Raw genomic sequence first — 18,986 nt, forward strand, 5'->3', positions numbered from 1 at the left:
GTATTTTTTGCCATTGTAACTCCAGACAGTGGGACCAACACAATGGCGCATTTGTCATCTTGCAGCAGTAAATAGGCCAACAGACTCATAATGGTTTGCTTCATCCATGTTTGTTTTTTTTTTGATAAACCTTTGAAACATGAGCTACCTAATTTAAATATTAACATTTGCTCATTCAGGGACTGATTCAGGCCCTTTACTGAATAGGCTGTCGTTGGATTTGTCAGCCAGTGAAGCCATTTCACTTTAAACTAAGTAAAAAATGTACATGATGTTATTATCAACAGTATTTGTTGATGTTTAACAGTCAACCTGTGGAGGCCATGCTTTTACCAAGTTTCTATGTAATATATTTTTGTGATTAACCTCTTGTTATGATTCTAAACCATTCAGAAAAGAGCTAATCATCAGTTAAACAAGTTTTATCTTCACAGAAAACCCTTTCACCTCAAAATACCTCTTCAGAGTCAGTTTTACCCACAATGAGACAATCCTTTCAGGGTGCTTTAGTATTACCATTGCTGTCAAACTGTGACTGTCTCACCAAACAACAAGGCTGCCCTCTGGTGGTATAGGGATGATGACAAAGGTATAACTGAGGTCTGCCTGAGAAACGCTAGATTTTAGACTAGACCTGTCTTTACTGCCCATTATTTACATTTACCACCTCATGACATATAGTCCAGACCCATTACTCTTCCAGTAATGGGATCTGAGAATAAAATTAACTGCATACTGTACATTTTGGTGACAATATAACGTTACTTTGAATTAATTTGGTTATGGGTTTTTTTGTTTGTTTTTTTTTAACTGCATTAAAGGCAGTTTTACTGTCTGCAAAGTGAAAAGAGAGGGGAAATAGATCTGCAGTCCCCAGTTAAACATCAGCAAAACTTGCATCTAAACATACTTTTTGTGTGTCAGGAAATAAAAACTTAAGATTTACAGTGAAATGCTCTTAAAATGAGCCTTTATAAACTTTAAATCTCACCCAGATTTTAAATTTCAGTTTCTAATGTTGCATAGACCTGAATGTGTAAATGTGAGATTCAGTCACTATGAGGCTCCATTTGTCTGAAATATATCATGATTAAGATGTATCTGTGGAAACAAAGACAGGCCATAATAATTTAAATCTAAAATAAATAATTGTAAAATGTAAGCATTAAAATATTTTACTCTGCAAACCATCTATCTGAATTTATGTGGTTTGAATTTGCCTCTCTGAAATTTCATTCACAGTTTTGTGATTTTGCTCATTATTTGAGGTTAATAAATGTAATGTGCAGAATTTCCTGTCGCTCCCCTGAGTTTCTCTTCCTTCGGCTCATATGACTGAAGGCAAAGGTCTAACTAATTCAATTTACTTTTTTTTCAGTAACTTGAATGTCCCTTGAAAGTTTTCATGTTGAGTTTCTGTGTAGAACCTGTCCAATTTGATTAACTTTGTTTATTTTTTTTACTTTACAATTTCTTAATCCAATAGTTTCCATGTGAATTAAAAAAAAGCGAACCTGTAAGGATCGAGAAATTTAATAGAGCGGAATTTAAACAATAATTCATAACAATTGTTTTAAAAGTGAAAGAATTCATTGCTTTAAATTCATTGGTATTTAAATGTCAAGATATTCTGCTGTGGTTCAATTTCACAATTAGGTTTTAAGCGACCCATAAGACGCAAATCATTAAGGCTTTTCCGTATATGCCTAACCTGTAAAAAAAAAAAAAAAAAAAAAGAATAGGAGAATTTGAAGTTACTGTAACACTTTATTTTCTTAAATACCACAGAATATTAGTACAGTCAGCCACACATATTTCATATTTTCAGAGGCAGAAGACATTCTGGTCCCTCTCACCCTGCTTTCATAAAGGGATAAAAGGAAACCTTGGTTGGCATCAGAGGCTACGTTTACACACACACACACACACACATAACACACATGCACACACACACACTGGTAGCCATATTCCAGTTAAGATCTTCATCATGTTTAATTGGCAGCAACTTAGATTATCTTTAGTAGTTGCACCAACAATCTAATTATTAAACGGGATAGGGTTATACTTTCCAGCTGCTCCCTCCCTGTTTGAACAATACTGAGTTATCTCTAACACAGGGGAAAGAAATTATAATCCCAGTTTTAATCATTTTGGTCCCTTTGATGATGAGGACAATAACCTTATGTCACAGCCAGGGCTGATGTGAGATTTACAGGCTTCTTTTGCCAATTCGATATGATCAGCCTGTAAAAAAAAAAAGAAAAAAAAACTCACTGAAGCATTAGACTACATGGCAAATATGAGTCTCATGTATGAGTTTCAATTTTGTTGTCAACTCATTTATTGCTCAAAAAGGGAAGTGTTTTACGAGGTGTCCCTGAACTGGAGTACAGGTTACTCTGCATTATGACATTTTCGAGAATCAACACAGGACCAGAATAACCACATCAACAGCATACACCTCCATGCATGTAAACATAGCCAGTGTTGTCAGCTACAGTATGTACAGTGTTGATTCAGGCAGTGCATGATGAGACCAGGTCAGTAGTGCCAAAGTCAGCAGTTAGAAGGTTCATATTTAGGGGAGTTGAGGTTAAATCTCACCGGTAACATGTCTGCAGTCAGGTCAAGACATCATTTAAAAATCAACTTGTCACTTCTGACATTCTGTCTCTGAATTTATCTTTCAGTAGTACCATCACTGAAGCAATAACAGATTCATTGGCACATTAAACACCATCATGAACAGAGAGTGCTGCAATGAATATAGATCATTTCTGACATTTAAAAGTTTGCGAGATAGAAATCTAAGCAACCAGTGAGCCATATCTGCGTGATGACAAAAGTAAAAAAAAAAAAAAAAGTAAAATAAAGGGTCTCTTCAGAGTTACAGTGCAGCAATATTAAATGGTGTATTCATAACCAATAAAATCTGATAGGCAGGTGGACACTGAACATAAAATACACTCTGAAAGGATACAGCACAACATGAGTGTGCCATATTGCACCAGAAGAAAAACTGCATTCAGGTCTGAATGGTATTGGATAAAGAGAAAATGGGATGCAAACGACTTTGTAGAGAAAAACATCTTATTTACAGGGTAAGAAAGAAGTGGAGGGCTAAGCTTTCATTGACATTCACACACTTAATATCCACAGTATATACCAAAAGACATGCGTAGAGGCACATACATATTTATCATACGAAAACAAAATATACCAAAAGCAGAACACCAGTCAGACACAGCTTTTTGTGTCTCAAATCTGATCAACCAACAATGAAAACAACGCACGCAAAAGCACTGATATCATGGGATGTGAAAAGGCAAAAGCTGAAGTTCCAGCCCTTTGAATAAAAAAAAGATTAACACTGTCACAACAACAAAGACATCAGTAATCTACCATCCATCTCTTTACCAATACTGAGTGCCAGCCTCATTTTCAACAGAATGGTATCACCCACAGAAAAAAAACATCTCCTTTTTTTTTTTTTTTAATATGAGGTACAATATTTGGTTTTCAAATTGGGTTCTCAACATTCCCAGAATATGTTCAAACATTTGCATTTGCCTTGATAAATTAGAAATAAAATCCTGCTTTGATCCGTAAAGAGAGGGGCAGAATCAAAAGGAAGAAAAACGTTATGTCAGAAAGGTAGGTAAGAATACCTACGTAGTTTAAATTGGATTGGAATTGTCTGACTGCAATATACAAAATGTTATGGGGCTGCAGACTGTAAAAATAAATGCTTGCATGATTTGAAATGTTACAATTTGATTAAGACAGTGAGATTATTCTGAATGTGATAAGGTAAAAAGGCATCTTAAGAAACCGGTCTCTAGTTTTCTGCTCACCTTGACAGAAAGTGTATTTTTGTATTGTAAAGTAAAACATTCCTTTAGACTACGGCTAAATAAAAACCTTGCAGACTAATAAAAAGAGCAGTTAAAGATGCAAGGACTCATTGCAGTGTTTGAGTACTACCTGTATTGCTACCGACAAATTACAAGATTCCCTTTTCCTCAGTGAAAGTCACAAAAACACAACCTTAAAAATCACTTTTATAGCTCACTGTAGTTTGGCAAATCACAGAGAAGACATAGTCATAAGTCACTGTCACAAACTGATAACTTTCATTGACAAAAACATCTGAATTATTTTTAATTAACGGTCACTACAGAGTAAAATAAATTAGACCTCTTTTTTCTTTCTTTTTTTTTTAAACTCAATTCAATTGTTACTCCTCTTTCTCGTGGATAGTGGCACGTACACGCTTGCGTACATAAAAAGCGGTAAGAGCACTGCAGCAGGCAGTGAAGATGAAGAGTGCAACTGCATCGTGTGCGAGATCGCCGTGAAGACGCTCGTAGAGGGGGCGGCGCTCTGTGAAGTCTGTGCGCAGTGCTTCGATCTGTGTCAGGGTGCACACCACCACGAACACGTGGAAGATCTGGTGGCCCTGCCCGATGAAGTCACACTTCCCAGGGAACAAACTCTCTGGGTGAGGGCAGCAGAAGAAATAGGCGCTGATTAAGAAAAAGAGCACATGATAGAAATGGTACACCACAATTGGGTCGGAGCAGCCCTCCTGGTAGCAGCTGTAGATGCGGTGAACCACAGGGCTTATGTCTAAACAGTAAGCCAAGGCTGAGGGCACCACTTGGAAGAGCTTGAGGGCGAACTTGGGTATCTCAGGACTGGCATATTTGCCATAGCAGCAGCCGAAGCAAGTAAGCCAGGCCAAGAAAGCTGCTGTGGGTAAAAAGAGCCCTTGCACTCGAGTGTGCCACTCTTTCTCTATGGCGTAGTAGTAGTGCGCCAGGGCACTGCCATACTGGTAGACAGCGACTCCTACATAGTCGAGAAAGTAGAAGGTGTAGCAGGAGAGCTCGGACTTGGCAGAGAGGAGATGGGCGAGGGCACTGAAGGAGAGGTAGGTGAAGGCTGCCAGGAGGACAATGAAGAGAGGCTGAGCGTGAGGGTCTCGCAAAAAATCAACCGTCTCAGAGATCTCCTGCCACTTCACCAAGATGATGAAGGCAGCCAGCAGATGGGTCCACACATTGAGGGTCTCATTGTGCCTTTGAAAGAGGGTGAGGAAGTAGTAGCGCCAGCTTTGGTCCGGCTGTCTGTAGCCGGTGAGGATGTGACGCTCACGGAACACCCAGGGAACGTCAGACACCTTCACAGTGCAAGGCAGTGTGGGGAAGGCCGACTCCAGCAGCTGAGGGATCTGACGTAGCTGCTGCGCATTGATGAACAGGCGACCAATCTGCTCCATCACCACCGTCGCCATGGCAAACTGGAGACGAGAGGGGGAGGGCAGACAGAATGAACGAACAGTCAGTTAAGTCAATATCTGTCTGGCCTTCAGATGCCGTCAGATACTGTTTGCATCTGCATGTGTATGTAAATGCATGGACAGACTACTGTGAGTTTGCTCCTGCAACACGGCCACTATTACAAAAAAGAAAAGCATTAGGTGTTGGGCCAGTGAACAGAAAAATTATCAACAACAATTCAATCATTTAAGTCAATTACCACACAAAACGTTAAATATTCTCAGCTTCTAGTTTCCTGCTTTTCTTTTTTACATAATTGCATTTGAAGATGTCACCTAGGGCTTTGAAATTTTAACAGGGATTTTCACTGTTTTCTTACATTTTCGAGACCAAATGATTGATCCAAAAATAAAGAAAATAAAATAAGAGTCTCTCAAATGACAAATAAATAATAGATATACTTAATCAACAACATTTTCATTAACTTTTTTTCCTTAAAGCTGCAATAATTGTTTTATTTTCCTTTTTTGCCACTTGAGGGCTGAGGGACAAGTTGGAAAACACAACACTTACAAAGTTGATTTGAGTGAAGTTAGTGGGCCAGAAAACCAAAACAATAATCCATAGAGTAAAATAGACTAAAAGGCTCTATAGAGACAAACTGCAGTGTTGAGTGATAATCCTGCATGTTCCACACTGATTAACCGCATTCATATTACACACATCATTTGATTCATTAACAACAGAAATATTGATCAGTGCAGCTTTAAGTGTTTCCACTTGTAGAAGTGAATTACCCTTATGTTTTCATAATTGATAATACATCATGGATCCTTATGGATAAGAGTGTAATTCGTGGTGGCAATAGAGCATCTGACTCATTTCTCTGGCTTGTTCCCAAGATTTTTTTTTTTTTTTTCCCTAGGTTTTACTAAAAATGTATATAGTGTAGTGTCTCAGTGTACTCTGAAATTTAAGATTAGAACAAAAACAGTTTGTCTTAACACTGTTGCAGAGGTTCCCATAAATATGTTGCACTTGCAGGTTGCTTTGCTTTCATCTTTTGTCCAGCTCTATGGTGTTTAAGTCTGGAGACTGTGCTGCTCGTCCACAATTTGAAGACAATGTAGCTGGGTTTTTTTTCCTCTAATGTTTTGGGTCATTATCTTGCTGGAATGTTGAACCCCTGACCAACCAGTCTGTCTTCCTTTGTTACTTGTCTTTTTCTCAGTACAGATGTTCCAATGCCATTTTTCCTTCCCAAATACCGATTCGGATACCTGAACTTGTGTATCAGCCAATACAGAGTACCGATCAGATACCATTGCATTAAAAATAAATAAATTAACAGCTGTATACTAGTAACCCTGCATGGATGTAATATGATTGCTATCATTGTTGTATGGCATAGCTCAGATTAAACCCATAAACAGGAACAGATACATGAAGAGCTGCTATATAATCTCTTTTATCATCTAATTTGACTGCCAATCCTAAAATAAATTTGCATGACAATTCCTACACTAGTTGCACTAGTGCCACACCTTGAAATTTAAGCCTTGCACACTGTACATGTTGCTTTGTTACTGGTGGGACTTTCCAGCATAAAATATTGCGAAATGGCTGACATTTTGTTAATGGCTAACGTTACACTATTTACCAGAAACCAATTATTCTTTGCTGTTCTTAAACAGCAGTTGCCAGTGGCTGCAAAGGCTACTGTTTTAGAGCGGTGAAGAAGATTTACTTTCATGAAAACTGCTTTTTTATCCTGGTGGGAAACTATAAAGTTTATTAATGAATTACAGGGTATCAGTGCAAAGACTTTTTTTGTATTTGCTGATACCCGATCCAGTATTTTATCCAGTATCGGAGCCATTTCCAATACTAGTATCAGTATCAGAATACTTATTGTATTCTATAATAATGATCATACTTATAGCAATACTACTTCCTGCCGTACAGTACTGTCGTAATCATGCAGCAGAAAGTGTAGTAACACGGTTTGTGACACAGCCTTATTACAAACGTTAGGGGCAGCTGTAGGAAGTGTTTACATTAACTTTAAAGGCACCATTTACTAACACTGCTGCAGGAAAGCTGTAACTTTACCAATTTCTTCATCCCTGAAAAAGGTCTGTTTTCTGTAAGGTCATTCACTAGAGTTGAACTGCTGAAATTTCAATAAAATAATGTTTGAAAGGGGGTATTATAGAACCTATGACAGGCAGTGTAGACCTTTATACAGAATCAAACCTACAGTTGCTCTGCTTAACAGGTGTAGGTAGGATTTGAAAGGTTTTAATGCACAAGAGTGCATACGTTGTTTTGACGGTCGAGTGATAATGGATGAATGTTCATCCAGGGGTGGACAATGGATAAAATCCTCCATGATTAATTTTATATCATAATATCACTATAGGCTACATAATGATATAGTACATTTTCTAAACACCTAGAGTGTTGAAGGGATCGGTATCACAATATAAATGACAGAAGAAGAGTCGCAATAATTAAAACAGCAGTGGAAAATGATTTCACATCTCCTGTTTTGCTAAGATCATAATAATTTGTTTGTTTTTTCTCGTTTATAAATATAGCTCAACTGGTTTTTTGGACTCACTCTGAAGTAAATAAGTGACTTTAGATGACTTACACAAGATTAGGGAAAATATGTCTTAAAGCTCCTTGCAAGCTTTGCAAGAAAAGAATTTTCTGTTTGCTGCCACACTAACAAATTGAGTTAAACATTAAATATAGTAAACCTAACTGCACACTGTGCTGAGTTAGTCTTTTTGGCAATAACTATGTGATACTATGTGAGCGCCATTTACACATAAGGAGACCAGGATCAAAATCAGTTAAACATTTCACTGATTTATATCACTTCAGATCTCTATGGGTTCACTTCTCAGAGATGTGGCGAGCATCCTCAAAGAGAGAGGGAGATCGGGCTGAGTGGGATGAGCGCAGGCCGAGCGAGGATCAGGAGGAAAAGGCGTGGAGTGATGAATGGGAAGATCTTACGTAACATAACCCCATCAGACCCACACCCCTCCGTTTCCAAGAACGGTTGCAATCCTTTAAAATATTTATGGGTAAAAGGAAAATGCTCGACTATATTCAGGAAGGATGTTTCAACGTGTGGTTTTTAAACCACAGGCCTGTAGCAATGGGCCTGTTGCAGTTAATTCCCCCAAGCAAACCTGCACCTGATCGACATGTCTGTTTGAATTTGAGAGCCAGTGTCCGATATAGATTTGCATCAACACTTCCTCTGAGCTTCGGGGCTTGGCTTCAATTCCTCCGTAAGCAACATTTTACTGTGCGGTGTTAAGAGATGAATTTAAAAAAAACATCTCGCTGCACATCCATGAAAACTGACTGACGGTTTTTGCGGTCGGGGCGCCTCTGAACCTATTTCACGCTATGCCACTTTATCACGGGAAAATTACCATGAATTTTCGAGAAAAAAAAAATTGTAATAAAAAAATGGTCATACCTGTAGATGGTAGAATCAATCCAAAGTCTTAGATGCAGCAGTCAGTGAGTGATTTAGAGGCGTGCGGAACATAGATAACATTGTTTGGAGGGGTGAGCGGATACAGGATGACCGTGTCGGGAGCAGCGCCTGGCGGCTCTCACGGCGCAGCTGCCGAGAGGATACGGATACAGGGCCGTTTGACAAGCGGCTCCTCTGGCCAAACAGCTAACACGGCGCTGCTCTTTTCTGCCGCTGCACACACCGTTTTAACCAATGGCTGCTGTCGCCTGGCCAAAGACCCCGCCCACTTTCAACAGAAATGCTTCCACTACCAGATAAAATGCATGGCACTCCCATGAGGCATTTCTATCATATATGGCCTCTGGGCGCCCATACTGCTAGTTGTCCAACAGACTAGTTAATATGATTGTTATATATGTGACAATATGATGACGTTTAGTCAGACATTAGAAAAAGATTAGAAGTCATGTGATGGTAATAATTATGCTATATACTGATCTGATATCCTTCTTTCTAAATCATCCCAGATAACAAAATTAAACCTGTTGCCCAACATATGCCTGGGTCCTCGGACCAAGTCTGGCCCATATACTTCCTTCTGGACAGAGTCCGGCTGTTATCCTAACAGCTGGAAGATTTTCTGTGTGCGCCAAAATTGGTCCAGATGTGGAAGTAGCATCTGACAATCAAGGTGTATTCGGGCCAGATTCGGGCAGTGGAACCGGTTGTAAATTGGGCCAGAAGAAAAGAAGCATGTGGCCCAAGTATGGGCCCTATTTATTTTGCTATCTGGGTATTTTAATATTATCCTATCACAGTATGTATGGTATGTATATAACAGTTCATGGTCTGTCTATTAGACTCTATTAGGCATGGTTAATCGTTAAGGGGACACATTTGGCAAAAGCTGTTCCTTTCAACATGTAACAGCTAATTTGTCGTAAAGCCTGTTGCTGTCCCGTAGATAATAGGACAATAACTATACATATTTGAAGATACACTCACATAATGTTTTGATAGTACCCCATGCTTGATATTGTAACATATATGCGGCATGATATCATGTGCATTCCTAAAGTGCATATGTTCTTAATTTGGCTTCATAGCTTCTTTCCAAGTTACTGTGATAACCCTGCTGGAGCTCATTTGGTTATCAAAACCTGCAATTTCCCTGCTTGACTAGTGTGGTCACATCAGTTTTATGGTTAATGCCTTTCTCTTGTTTAGCGCTCAGTAACAAAGCTTCCATTGTTAGACTCAGTATTACTGAAAGATCTGCATTGTTCCCTGATTCAAACCATCCTACTCAGTGTATATTCCCAACAGAGATGAATTTTCTGGGTGTGTCTACGATAACACTGAATATTTCTTGCCCTCACGGGTATAAACTCACTGTAGGATGATCAGTGTCTTAACCTGAAAAAGGCCTACTTCAGAGGCTCAGGACATGGTTCACATTATGGAATAGAGCAGATAAAAAATGATGCCGCATAAATATTGTTAAAGCCAGCAAAAGTCATGATCATGAGCAGGCTGAGGAAAGGGTCTTGGAGTGGAGCCAGTCTTTGTCCCCTGTGTTGTCAGACAGTGGAGGAAAAGTGCTCTATGGGACAAGCATCTTTGTGGGCTGATGAGTCCAGCAGTTTTCTCCAAACACATGACAAAGATGGGATTGTGCAGCACTGTGTGTGCGTTTGTGAGCATAACAAAACAGACTCAAACAAAAACAACTATGTGTAAATTTGTAAACACCTCAACAAATATTACACTGTGACCACAAAGTATTAGATTGCTAAGAAACTTGAAAAACAAGCTAAACATGAGTGAAAGCGATTTTGATATGTGGGTCATTTCACGTATAAGAACTAAAAAAAGGTGAATGTTTCTGTTGTTGTTTATTGAATTTAGGCTTTTAATTTCTTATTGATGAGGAAAAAGCTTGATCCATGAGTGCAGCTATGTGTGACTTGCTGTGTGCAAATAGTTTACAGTGCACGTCATGAGTGTAGTTCAATTATCAACATTTTTCAAATGATACCCCTGGTGTTAAGCCACTTTAAATCATCAAACCTTTGTGACACTATGTATTGTTTATTGAATCAAATGTTATTATATTTTCTAATGCATGAACACAGAATGCCATATCAGTGCCTATTCAAATTTAGGAGCCAAAAAAATAAGTAAAAATCCTGATATCCAATCAAAGGAATGTCATCAGAACAATATGTTGAATGAGAGTAATCAGAAACACAAAACCCTACGTGCTTCAGAACCAAACCCATGTTCACTACATAAATTTGTGACAACGCGATTACTGTGACAGCTTGTAACACTCAGTGCTGGGCCCATGTGCTGCTTATGCATGAGGGTGTCACTGCATACAAGTGTAACATTACAGCTTTGTCTACCAGCGCTGTCTTGTGCTGATGGGAGCATATGTGTCCCTACAGTCCAAAGACATGCTGCTCATGTGAATCTGAACCTACAATATGCCCATAGGTGTAAATGAATGAATATGTTTATCAGTTACCACAGTGATCGGCTGGTGTTTCCTTGCTTTTACCATAAACCTTCCAAGCTATGTCCATTGTCACATGACAGCAGTTCTCAAACGTTTTGCCTTGGGATGTGAAGCAATGGTCTACTTCTATACTACTTTGTTCTGTTGTTCTACATCAGTTATAATATTACATGCAGACAATGCATCCTTTTTTAATTATGGGCTATAAAATCAACTGTGCTAAAAGGCCTTCACTTTTCTCTGCCCTCTCTTCCATACCTTTACCACTCTTATTTGTTAAAATGACCTTCTTCTAGAAGGACTGACAAAGGGAAGGTAAATCGTGAAAATGGTTTGCCATACTCTCATGGGCAACAAGCTGTTGTTGTTCATCCACGTGAAGACAATCTGCTTAATATGCAGCACTGTTACTCCTCTGTCTCTCTACAAATAGGGCTGTGTCAAGGCATTTCTCTGATTCTCTTCTACCTTTCTTTATAAATTATGTCTTTTTTCAGAGGCTATTTGTTGTGATTTTATATAATTGAAACGTTGTGTCGTCCACATTATGACACTGACATCATTAATGTTTTTGTATATTGGGTGTGGCCAGTTCTGTACAAATACAGACCAGTAATTCACTCACAAACATGCTTGGATGAACTTTGGTTTCCAGCTTTTTTGCCTAGTGACCCTTTAAAATAAAAAAAAAATTGCCCTAATCTGTGACTGTTTATGGTTTCACTGTGGACATGAGCTGTTCAACCATTGATTTTTTTCACACAAATGTGAAAGATTTATTTTAAAGATCTGGCCAACTAAATATTCAGTATTTGAGAAGAAAATAGGAAACTAATTTAAATGTGATTATAACACTTATCTCTGTAACCCCTTGGGAGTCAGGGCTTTTACATGTAACCATTACAAAACTATCACTAAGATGACCTCACTGCCACTAGGTGTCAGCAGTGTCAAAGCATCACTGAGCATACTACAGAGGTACTTAGTGTGGTTGTACCTTCAAATCCAATAATTATGTCATTCTTCATGAAATGAAGGGTAAACACACTTAACTCTCCAGGACAGAAACTTAAAACTTGGATACAAACTTTAATGGTCGAACCTTGGTATCATACAGTATACTCAAACTTACAGCATTATCAACAGTTCAGAACAGTATTAATTAATGCATTTTAACAGTATGAAACACAAGGAGCAATTTACTGTAATGGAATACCTGCTTATGGAAAAATGTAGTTCATACCACAAAACAGTGTGTAAACAGCTGCCAAAGAAAAAAGAAAATCTACAACCTAAGAAGAGTCAGATTATATCCACACCAAATCTAACCGGTATAACCAATTTTGATTCAACGGCATAATCAGAACTAACCCAAGAAACAATAATGCAGAAGTGTCAGTTAAAAAAATATAGCTTATCTTTGGAGATGTAAAAACTGTTTTCCAGGGTATGAACAAATTAATGTTCCCTTTCTTTCATCGACTCCTTGTTCTTCCTCACTTCTTCAAACTTCTTGTCCTGTTTGTGTGTTTAACAAAAGGACAAAAGGATCACAATAGTTTACATTTTTTTCAACATAAAACATGAAGATATGTTGGTATAACATTAAGAGCTTACCTTCTCCTTGAACTTCTCGTTGAGAGCTGCCATGCGTGCCGTGCGGTTCTCCTTGTTTGCCTCCATCTTCTGATTGAGCTTCTCTTCCGCCTTCTTACTGAAGTTGCAGTTTTCCTCGATGGCCTTCTGGATGACTTCCTTCTCGTGCTCTCGTTTCTCAGCCAAGTTTTTCAGCACTTCAGCTTCATGGCTCTGACAAAATGACACAAGAGAACCTCTGTAAGTTAACAGTTAACGTGCTAGACCTCAAAGTCAGTTAGTGGTTTTCTAAGAGGTTGTTTGGTCACGTCCGTTAGCAACTTGTGTTACTTGTGCAGATACCTTGCGTCTCTCATTTGCAGCTTCCAGCTTCTTCTTGATCTCATCCAGCGATGTTTCCTTTTTTCTAAGAGGGGACAATGGAAATTCTCCCTTGGCATCTGGGGTTGAGGGGCTCAGGATGACCTCAAATGCGTGACCTGACGCACGCTTGTTCAGCTCCTTCACCTTGATGTCTGTAAAACAGGATATTTTATTACACACTAGTTTAAGTGATAGTCAATATTGGTTTATTTTTACATGATCAGTTACAAACAATTAACTGACTAAAGTGTGTTCAACTAACTTGTTGTGGACAGACCAGTTAGCTGATCAACCATATCAGCACTCAACTGCCATCCTAAGATAGTGCCTTAACTGAGATTCATTGTCTGACTCAGGAAAATTAAAGGAGATTGAGTTGGCCCCCTGCTACCTTTTTAAGGGTCACTGCTTTGTCAGAGAGGCCAAAAGAGAACAATATTCTCTTCTGTGTGACAGCATTTTTCCAATGAAAAAGAAATGAAAACAAGATGTGATAAAACAAAGACCGTTTTTAAGTACTGTGACAGTGCTGCTGTACAGATCAGTTTTGTAACTTGCTACACCAACCACATCAAAGGACTCCTGTTACTGCTATATAGTTGAATAATGTGTTTGAGTCTTGTATATGGTTTCAGAAACAAAGAAACTTTGCTTTGCCCTACTTTTCTAGTGCTTTTCTGCTTTAGCTATTATATTCTCTTGTTTTTACTGTTAAAGTCTATGCTGGAATTAAAGTGGGACTGAAGAATTTATTTATCCCAAAAGCTATCCACATACAGCAACTATTTCATGGTTTACACCTACCTCCACAGCTTGCCATTTCAGCAGAAATGTTGCCTTTAAAAAAAAAAAGAAATAAAAATTAGTTTCAAGAAATGCACATCTAACTGCACACAATGGACCAGTGTTCATTTTACTTCGGTCAAAAGAGGGGTCATAGTGCTTTTTAAGCATGTCCGTGTCCTCTCAGCAGGAGGAGCAGTGCATCAATGGAGCTGAGAGTTCTTGTTTTGATAGATCATCGGTCAAGCATGCAAATATGACATAACAGAAACATTAAAAAAAACATTTCTTTCTTCCTTTTTTTCTCTCCTGCTTTGGAATTAGAGAATCATACCGAGCAATATTTTGGGCGCACAAAGTCAAGTTCACAACCTAATTTCTCCAGCGACTAAATATGTTTGCTTGTTATTTGATGAGGGATCATGTGCATGCAATAATTCATCTTCTCACCTCAAATAAGAATTACACAGCAGCAGGTGCTGTGTAGTTGCACGTTATAGAATTATAACATTACATAATCTGTTCTGTTACCAGTCATAACATGACATGAAATGTCAGGCAAATCAAGTTCTCCAACTCACTGGAGCCAGAGCTACAGTTAAGTCATAGTCACACATGAAATGAAGACTGTGTGTAAAAGGTGATTCTGAGTGCCCACAGTTAGAGAGTGCATATATACATTTTTGCAACATGTTTAAAATGGCGGGGGTGGGGAAATAGAAATGCTGTACAACACCTCATTAACAGAAACACAATAAAAAAACTTAAGGCTTCATTTTGAAAAAAAGAATGGAAAAAGAGATCATTTCTAAATAGGAACAAAAAAGAAGAAGCGCCAGAATAAACCACTTAAGTTTACTAGCTAAACGTAACATGGTCGAATTGCACGGAAATCGTTACACACTAAAACAAAAACAAAAACCTCAGTCAGCCAAACCTAGTGTTAATTGACTCATTGGCTGACAGTTTGTGGCAACACGTTAGAAAAAAAATGCCCACGATACTGCTGTTTTAAGTATTTTACAAAGCTTTCTGAATTTTTATGTAGTGCAAATAAGGTCTACTGAACAGCGGCCATAACAATAAAGTCCGTTAGTTGACTTCAGTGATGCTGAACATAATTAATAACGCTGCAAAAAGTGCCCAAAACGACCTTTGACTCTATTAACTCTTTGTTTGAATGGTCTGAAAGGCTGGTTAAACATTTGCATTAGAGCATTGTTCTCACCGTCAAGTGCTTTAGTTTGAAGAGCAGACCTCAGCCAAGTTGTTCTTCTCGTCTCTATTCAGACCTACAGACCGCCAACATCTGCACCTTCGCGCAAAAACCCGCTGACACTAAACGTCACCACAGACGTTTGCGTTCATTGGTCCAAATCCACCAATCACAGAGGGCGTAGAAGCTGCACGCGCCAGGAGCAGGAGGCCAAATTAACTGACACAAAGCCAAGAAGCTGACATGGCCTCGTGGTTCTAAGAGCAAAACATGCCCGACAAGACCCTTCGTTTACCTGAGGTTATCAAACTGTCTGATCGATCTTAGTCACATATATGATCATAAACATATGATCCAGTAAATGTTGCATTGAAAGCGACCTAGCTGGTAAGTACATTAAATAAAGTTTAATACACATTAACCCTTTTGTTTGGTATTATGGTGACATTGGCTTTACTTCCTCCTTCCCTTTGCCACAAACACTTCCACATTTGATAAAGATGGCACTACTACATTACCATACATCATTATTACAGCAAATAAGGAAATATTTCATGTTTTACGTTATAATATGAGCTGGATTTGAGCAAATATATTTATTTATTTGCCAAAAAGCAATTCTCAAGATATTACTTAACTTTGGTGTCAGTAAGAATCATCTGTCTCCCTATTTTGTTTCTTTTGTTGTGAGTTAATGTGTTTCATGTTATCCTCTTTATTATACAACTGGTCTGATCAGCCTGTATATATGTTCCCTTTTTGGTCTTTGTTTGGGGGGTCAGTTGGCTTGTTATCATAGCCTGAGTTTAATTCTGTTCATTGGCTCACTTTTATGGGTCCGGAACTTTATTGCTTGTTTTTTTTTTAATTATTTTTTCTCATTTTTGTGTAAATAAAACCCTTTTTTTCAAAATTCCACCTGTGGCACCTCATGCCTTTGAGCTTGGTCCCTCTCAGAGTGTTATGGTCCATTTGAGTGTTTATCTCAACACACCTATTTTTCCAGTCCCTGCCATTAGTAGCTGAAAAGAGATTTTCATCATAGCCCAAAAGTATATTAAGGTTCATGGGTCATTAAACTGGCAATGGACTTATTTATGAAATATACCTATTTACATTCAGCTGTTTTCAGACATCCTCTGAGCGTGCTAACAAACTCTTTTCTTCTTTACTGTCCTTAATGTTGTGTCTCATATGAGGCGAGTTTAAGTTACAATACATTAGTTTCATCACTTGACTTTTGTTTTTCCAGGCTCAATATAAAATGCTGTCTAGATTTAGTGTTGCATGTATTTGAATATCACTTTTCCATTGCCCAGCAAAAAAATCCTGAACAGGAATCTTTCTTCCTCCTAACATTTTTCCTTTGTTGCAGCTCTTGCTTAAGGGGAAAACTACAAGAATGTCCTTAGAGTGAGTGATGAAAGAGCAGTGATGGATGAGAGTGAACTTTTAATCCTGGCAACGGCGTCCAACGAACAAGAATATGGAGAGGCAGACTTCAGCTGCCAACCGCTGCCAGTGCCAAAACAAAGGGGTGATTATATTACACTCAAAAGGACGAGTGACTAAAACGGCCAGTGGATGACAGAGGTTTGTTGTACAAAGTCTTACTTTCAGGTGAGAAAAAAACACTATGCAGTATTACTTTCTTTTTCATAAACTGAAAAAGAAAACACAAAGGATTTGATTCCTGCGGAGAAACTAGGCTGCTGAAAGCAGATAATAGTATATGGGAGAAAACATTTGCATAAAGGTGGATTCATCTCAACATTTTCCTTTTCCACAAGCTTTAGAACAATCTTTGCAGATCAGGTGTAATATTTGACATGTAGATTCATTAACTGGTTGCATACATTTTTGTTTGTTGTGTTGGACTACTGTAACAGTCAATAACTTGTGTTTTTAGTCACTGTACTGACTGTAAGGAGGGTGTTTCTCATAGGTGATCCCAAACCAGAACATTTCGGATAAAGTTGGTTACAGCCAGCCTTAATCAACTTTGTTTATTAATGTTATCTTAAACTATAAAAGCCATAAATTAGTGTTACTGCTATTACTACTGAAATCTTACCTTATTTTTCTGGAAACCAATTTCCCCCATTATCCTCAAGGAATCTTGGGGTCCCTGACCCTTCCTTTGACTATACTCAATATACACCAAGTCTGATATTAAAACTTTATCCCAGAGTTCTATCAAATATCAGGATAATTAAGGTACATGGTCTTTCCTCACTCCCAGAAGGTCCCTACTCTTATCTGAGGTGAGAAGTGGCAATAAAATAGATTCTATTTATAGAGTTTGATTTACTGTTCCGTATTTCAAATGCCCCTCTGAACCTCTGAAAATGTAGACTATCTCTGTCTTTAAGATCAATTCAAAAGAAATCTTTGAATGCATGTGAATGATGCATCCTTTAAAACTGTCATATATTTTTACAGCTACAGAAATTACAGCTGCCATTGGCTCTTCTTCATCGTTTACAGGCCATCTTTTACCTGAGCAGCATGCAAGGGCCTGAATACCCACACCTTTGTCAGTACAGACATTAATCTCAGTGTAGATTTGAACGAAATGCATTGAATATATTAACTGACTGATATTCCTCATATTAATCTCAGTTCTGCAAACAGACCCACTGTCTTCTTTCATCCTTAAACTAACAGATAGATGAGAATGGCACAGATGGGTTGACATTACAAAGAATTGCTTTAATTTGACTTCCCTCCTGTATATCCAGCCACCAGATGTGTCTGTTGAATCAGTACACCTTCTGGTCATGAGAATGACTCGTAAACAGCTCTGATATGTTCTGACAGATTAGATTTGACTGTTGCTGCCGCTGGTGTAGTACAAGGTGGCATGTGGAGACATGACATACAGAGAAACTATGTCCCCAAATGTTCCCTGTAATTGCAGTCCCTTCATCTCATGACTCTTGTAGTTTAGAATTAGTTCTAAGTTCATAAGTGTGCACAGTTTTTCTCCTGTGCAGGAACGTGTAGGGAATAGGTCATAGAGGTAAACTCTAAATATTTATGTGACCCTGTGTATCAGGTCAAGCCTAAGAACATCTGCTGTTACTGTCAACATGTTATTGACTGATTCATCTTTTCAAATGTGAAATGTAGTTTATTGAAGCTACTTAAATTGAATGGCTCTAATGTAAAATGCTGGTTAAATGCTGCTACCTAGTGTCGGATAGAGGAATCAACCTGACAAAAAGTTAAAATGCAAATACTATGTCTGTTATTCACATAGCATATGTAGCAATTAAAAAGCATTCATGTTACAGTTGGCTATTTCACTTACACTATCATTTAAATACTCTAGTATTATAAAAGAAGTGCTTCTAGGAACATGTTTTTTATGGTAATATTTTCACAGAATTTAAATTCAGCTTGGTGGACAGTGGCAATATGATATCTTTAGTATAATCCATCAGATCACTTGTTGTCTCGCATAGACAGACCTATCTCAACAGTGCTGTGTCAGCACTTGTGACCAAAGTGGATTAGAGACTATACAATCAAGAAAGCCTTTATCCTGCTGTGTAGGACCACTTTATAATAAAACACAAGTTTCTACATTACCACTAGATTAATATTGGAAGATGGGATTCAGTGTTTGTTTTTAAGTCATACCTTTTGAGCTGGAAATCCGAGAAATACTTTCATCTAGGCACGGGACAGTGGTTGCACTCATTGGCTCGAAATTTC

General features: G+C 38.3%; 2 protein-coding genes across 2 annotated transcripts; both read right to left on the bottom strand.

Annotated features, from left to right (window-relative positions):
- Nucleotides 1-1,747: 1,747 nt before the first annotated feature.
- paqr7b (progestin and adipoQ receptor family member VII, b) lies at nucleotides 1,748-8,944 on the bottom strand. Its single transcript, XM_056381744.1, has 2 exons — nucleotides 8,785-8,944; nucleotides 1,748-5,302 (listed from the first exon to the last, which is right to left on the bottom strand). The coding sequence occupies exon 2, from the start codon at nucleotides 5,294-5,296 to the stop codon at nucleotides 4,238-4,240; it is 1,059 nt and encodes a 352-aa protein (XP_056237719.1). The 5' UTR covers nucleotides 5,297-5,302; nucleotides 8,785-8,944; the 3' UTR covers nucleotides 1,748-4,237.
- Nucleotides 8,945-12,377: 3,433 nt separating this feature from the next.
- Nucleotides 12,378-15,391, bottom strand: stmn1b (stathmin 1b). The gene is made up of 5 exons (XM_056381125.1): nucleotides 15,279-15,391; nucleotides 14,072-14,104; nucleotides 13,247-13,419; nucleotides 12,926-13,117; nucleotides 12,378-12,826 (listed from the first exon to the last, which is right to left on the bottom strand). Exons 2-5 carry the CDS (start codon nucleotides 14,085-14,087, stop codon nucleotides 12,767-12,769), a joined length of 441 nt encoding a protein of 146 aa, XP_056237100.1. The 5' UTR covers nucleotides 14,088-14,104; nucleotides 15,279-15,391; the 3' UTR covers nucleotides 12,378-12,766.
- Between the last annotated feature and the right edge of the window lie 3,595 nt (nucleotides 15,392-18,986).

The sequence above is a fragment of the Seriola aureovittata genome, chromosome 7, assembly GCF_021018895.1.
Source record: "Seriola aureovittata isolate HTS-2021-v1 ecotype China chromosome 7, ASM2101889v1, whole genome shotgun sequence".
Lineage (NCBI taxonomy): Eukaryota > Metazoa > Chordata > Actinopteri > Carangiformes > Carangidae > Seriola > Seriola aureovittata.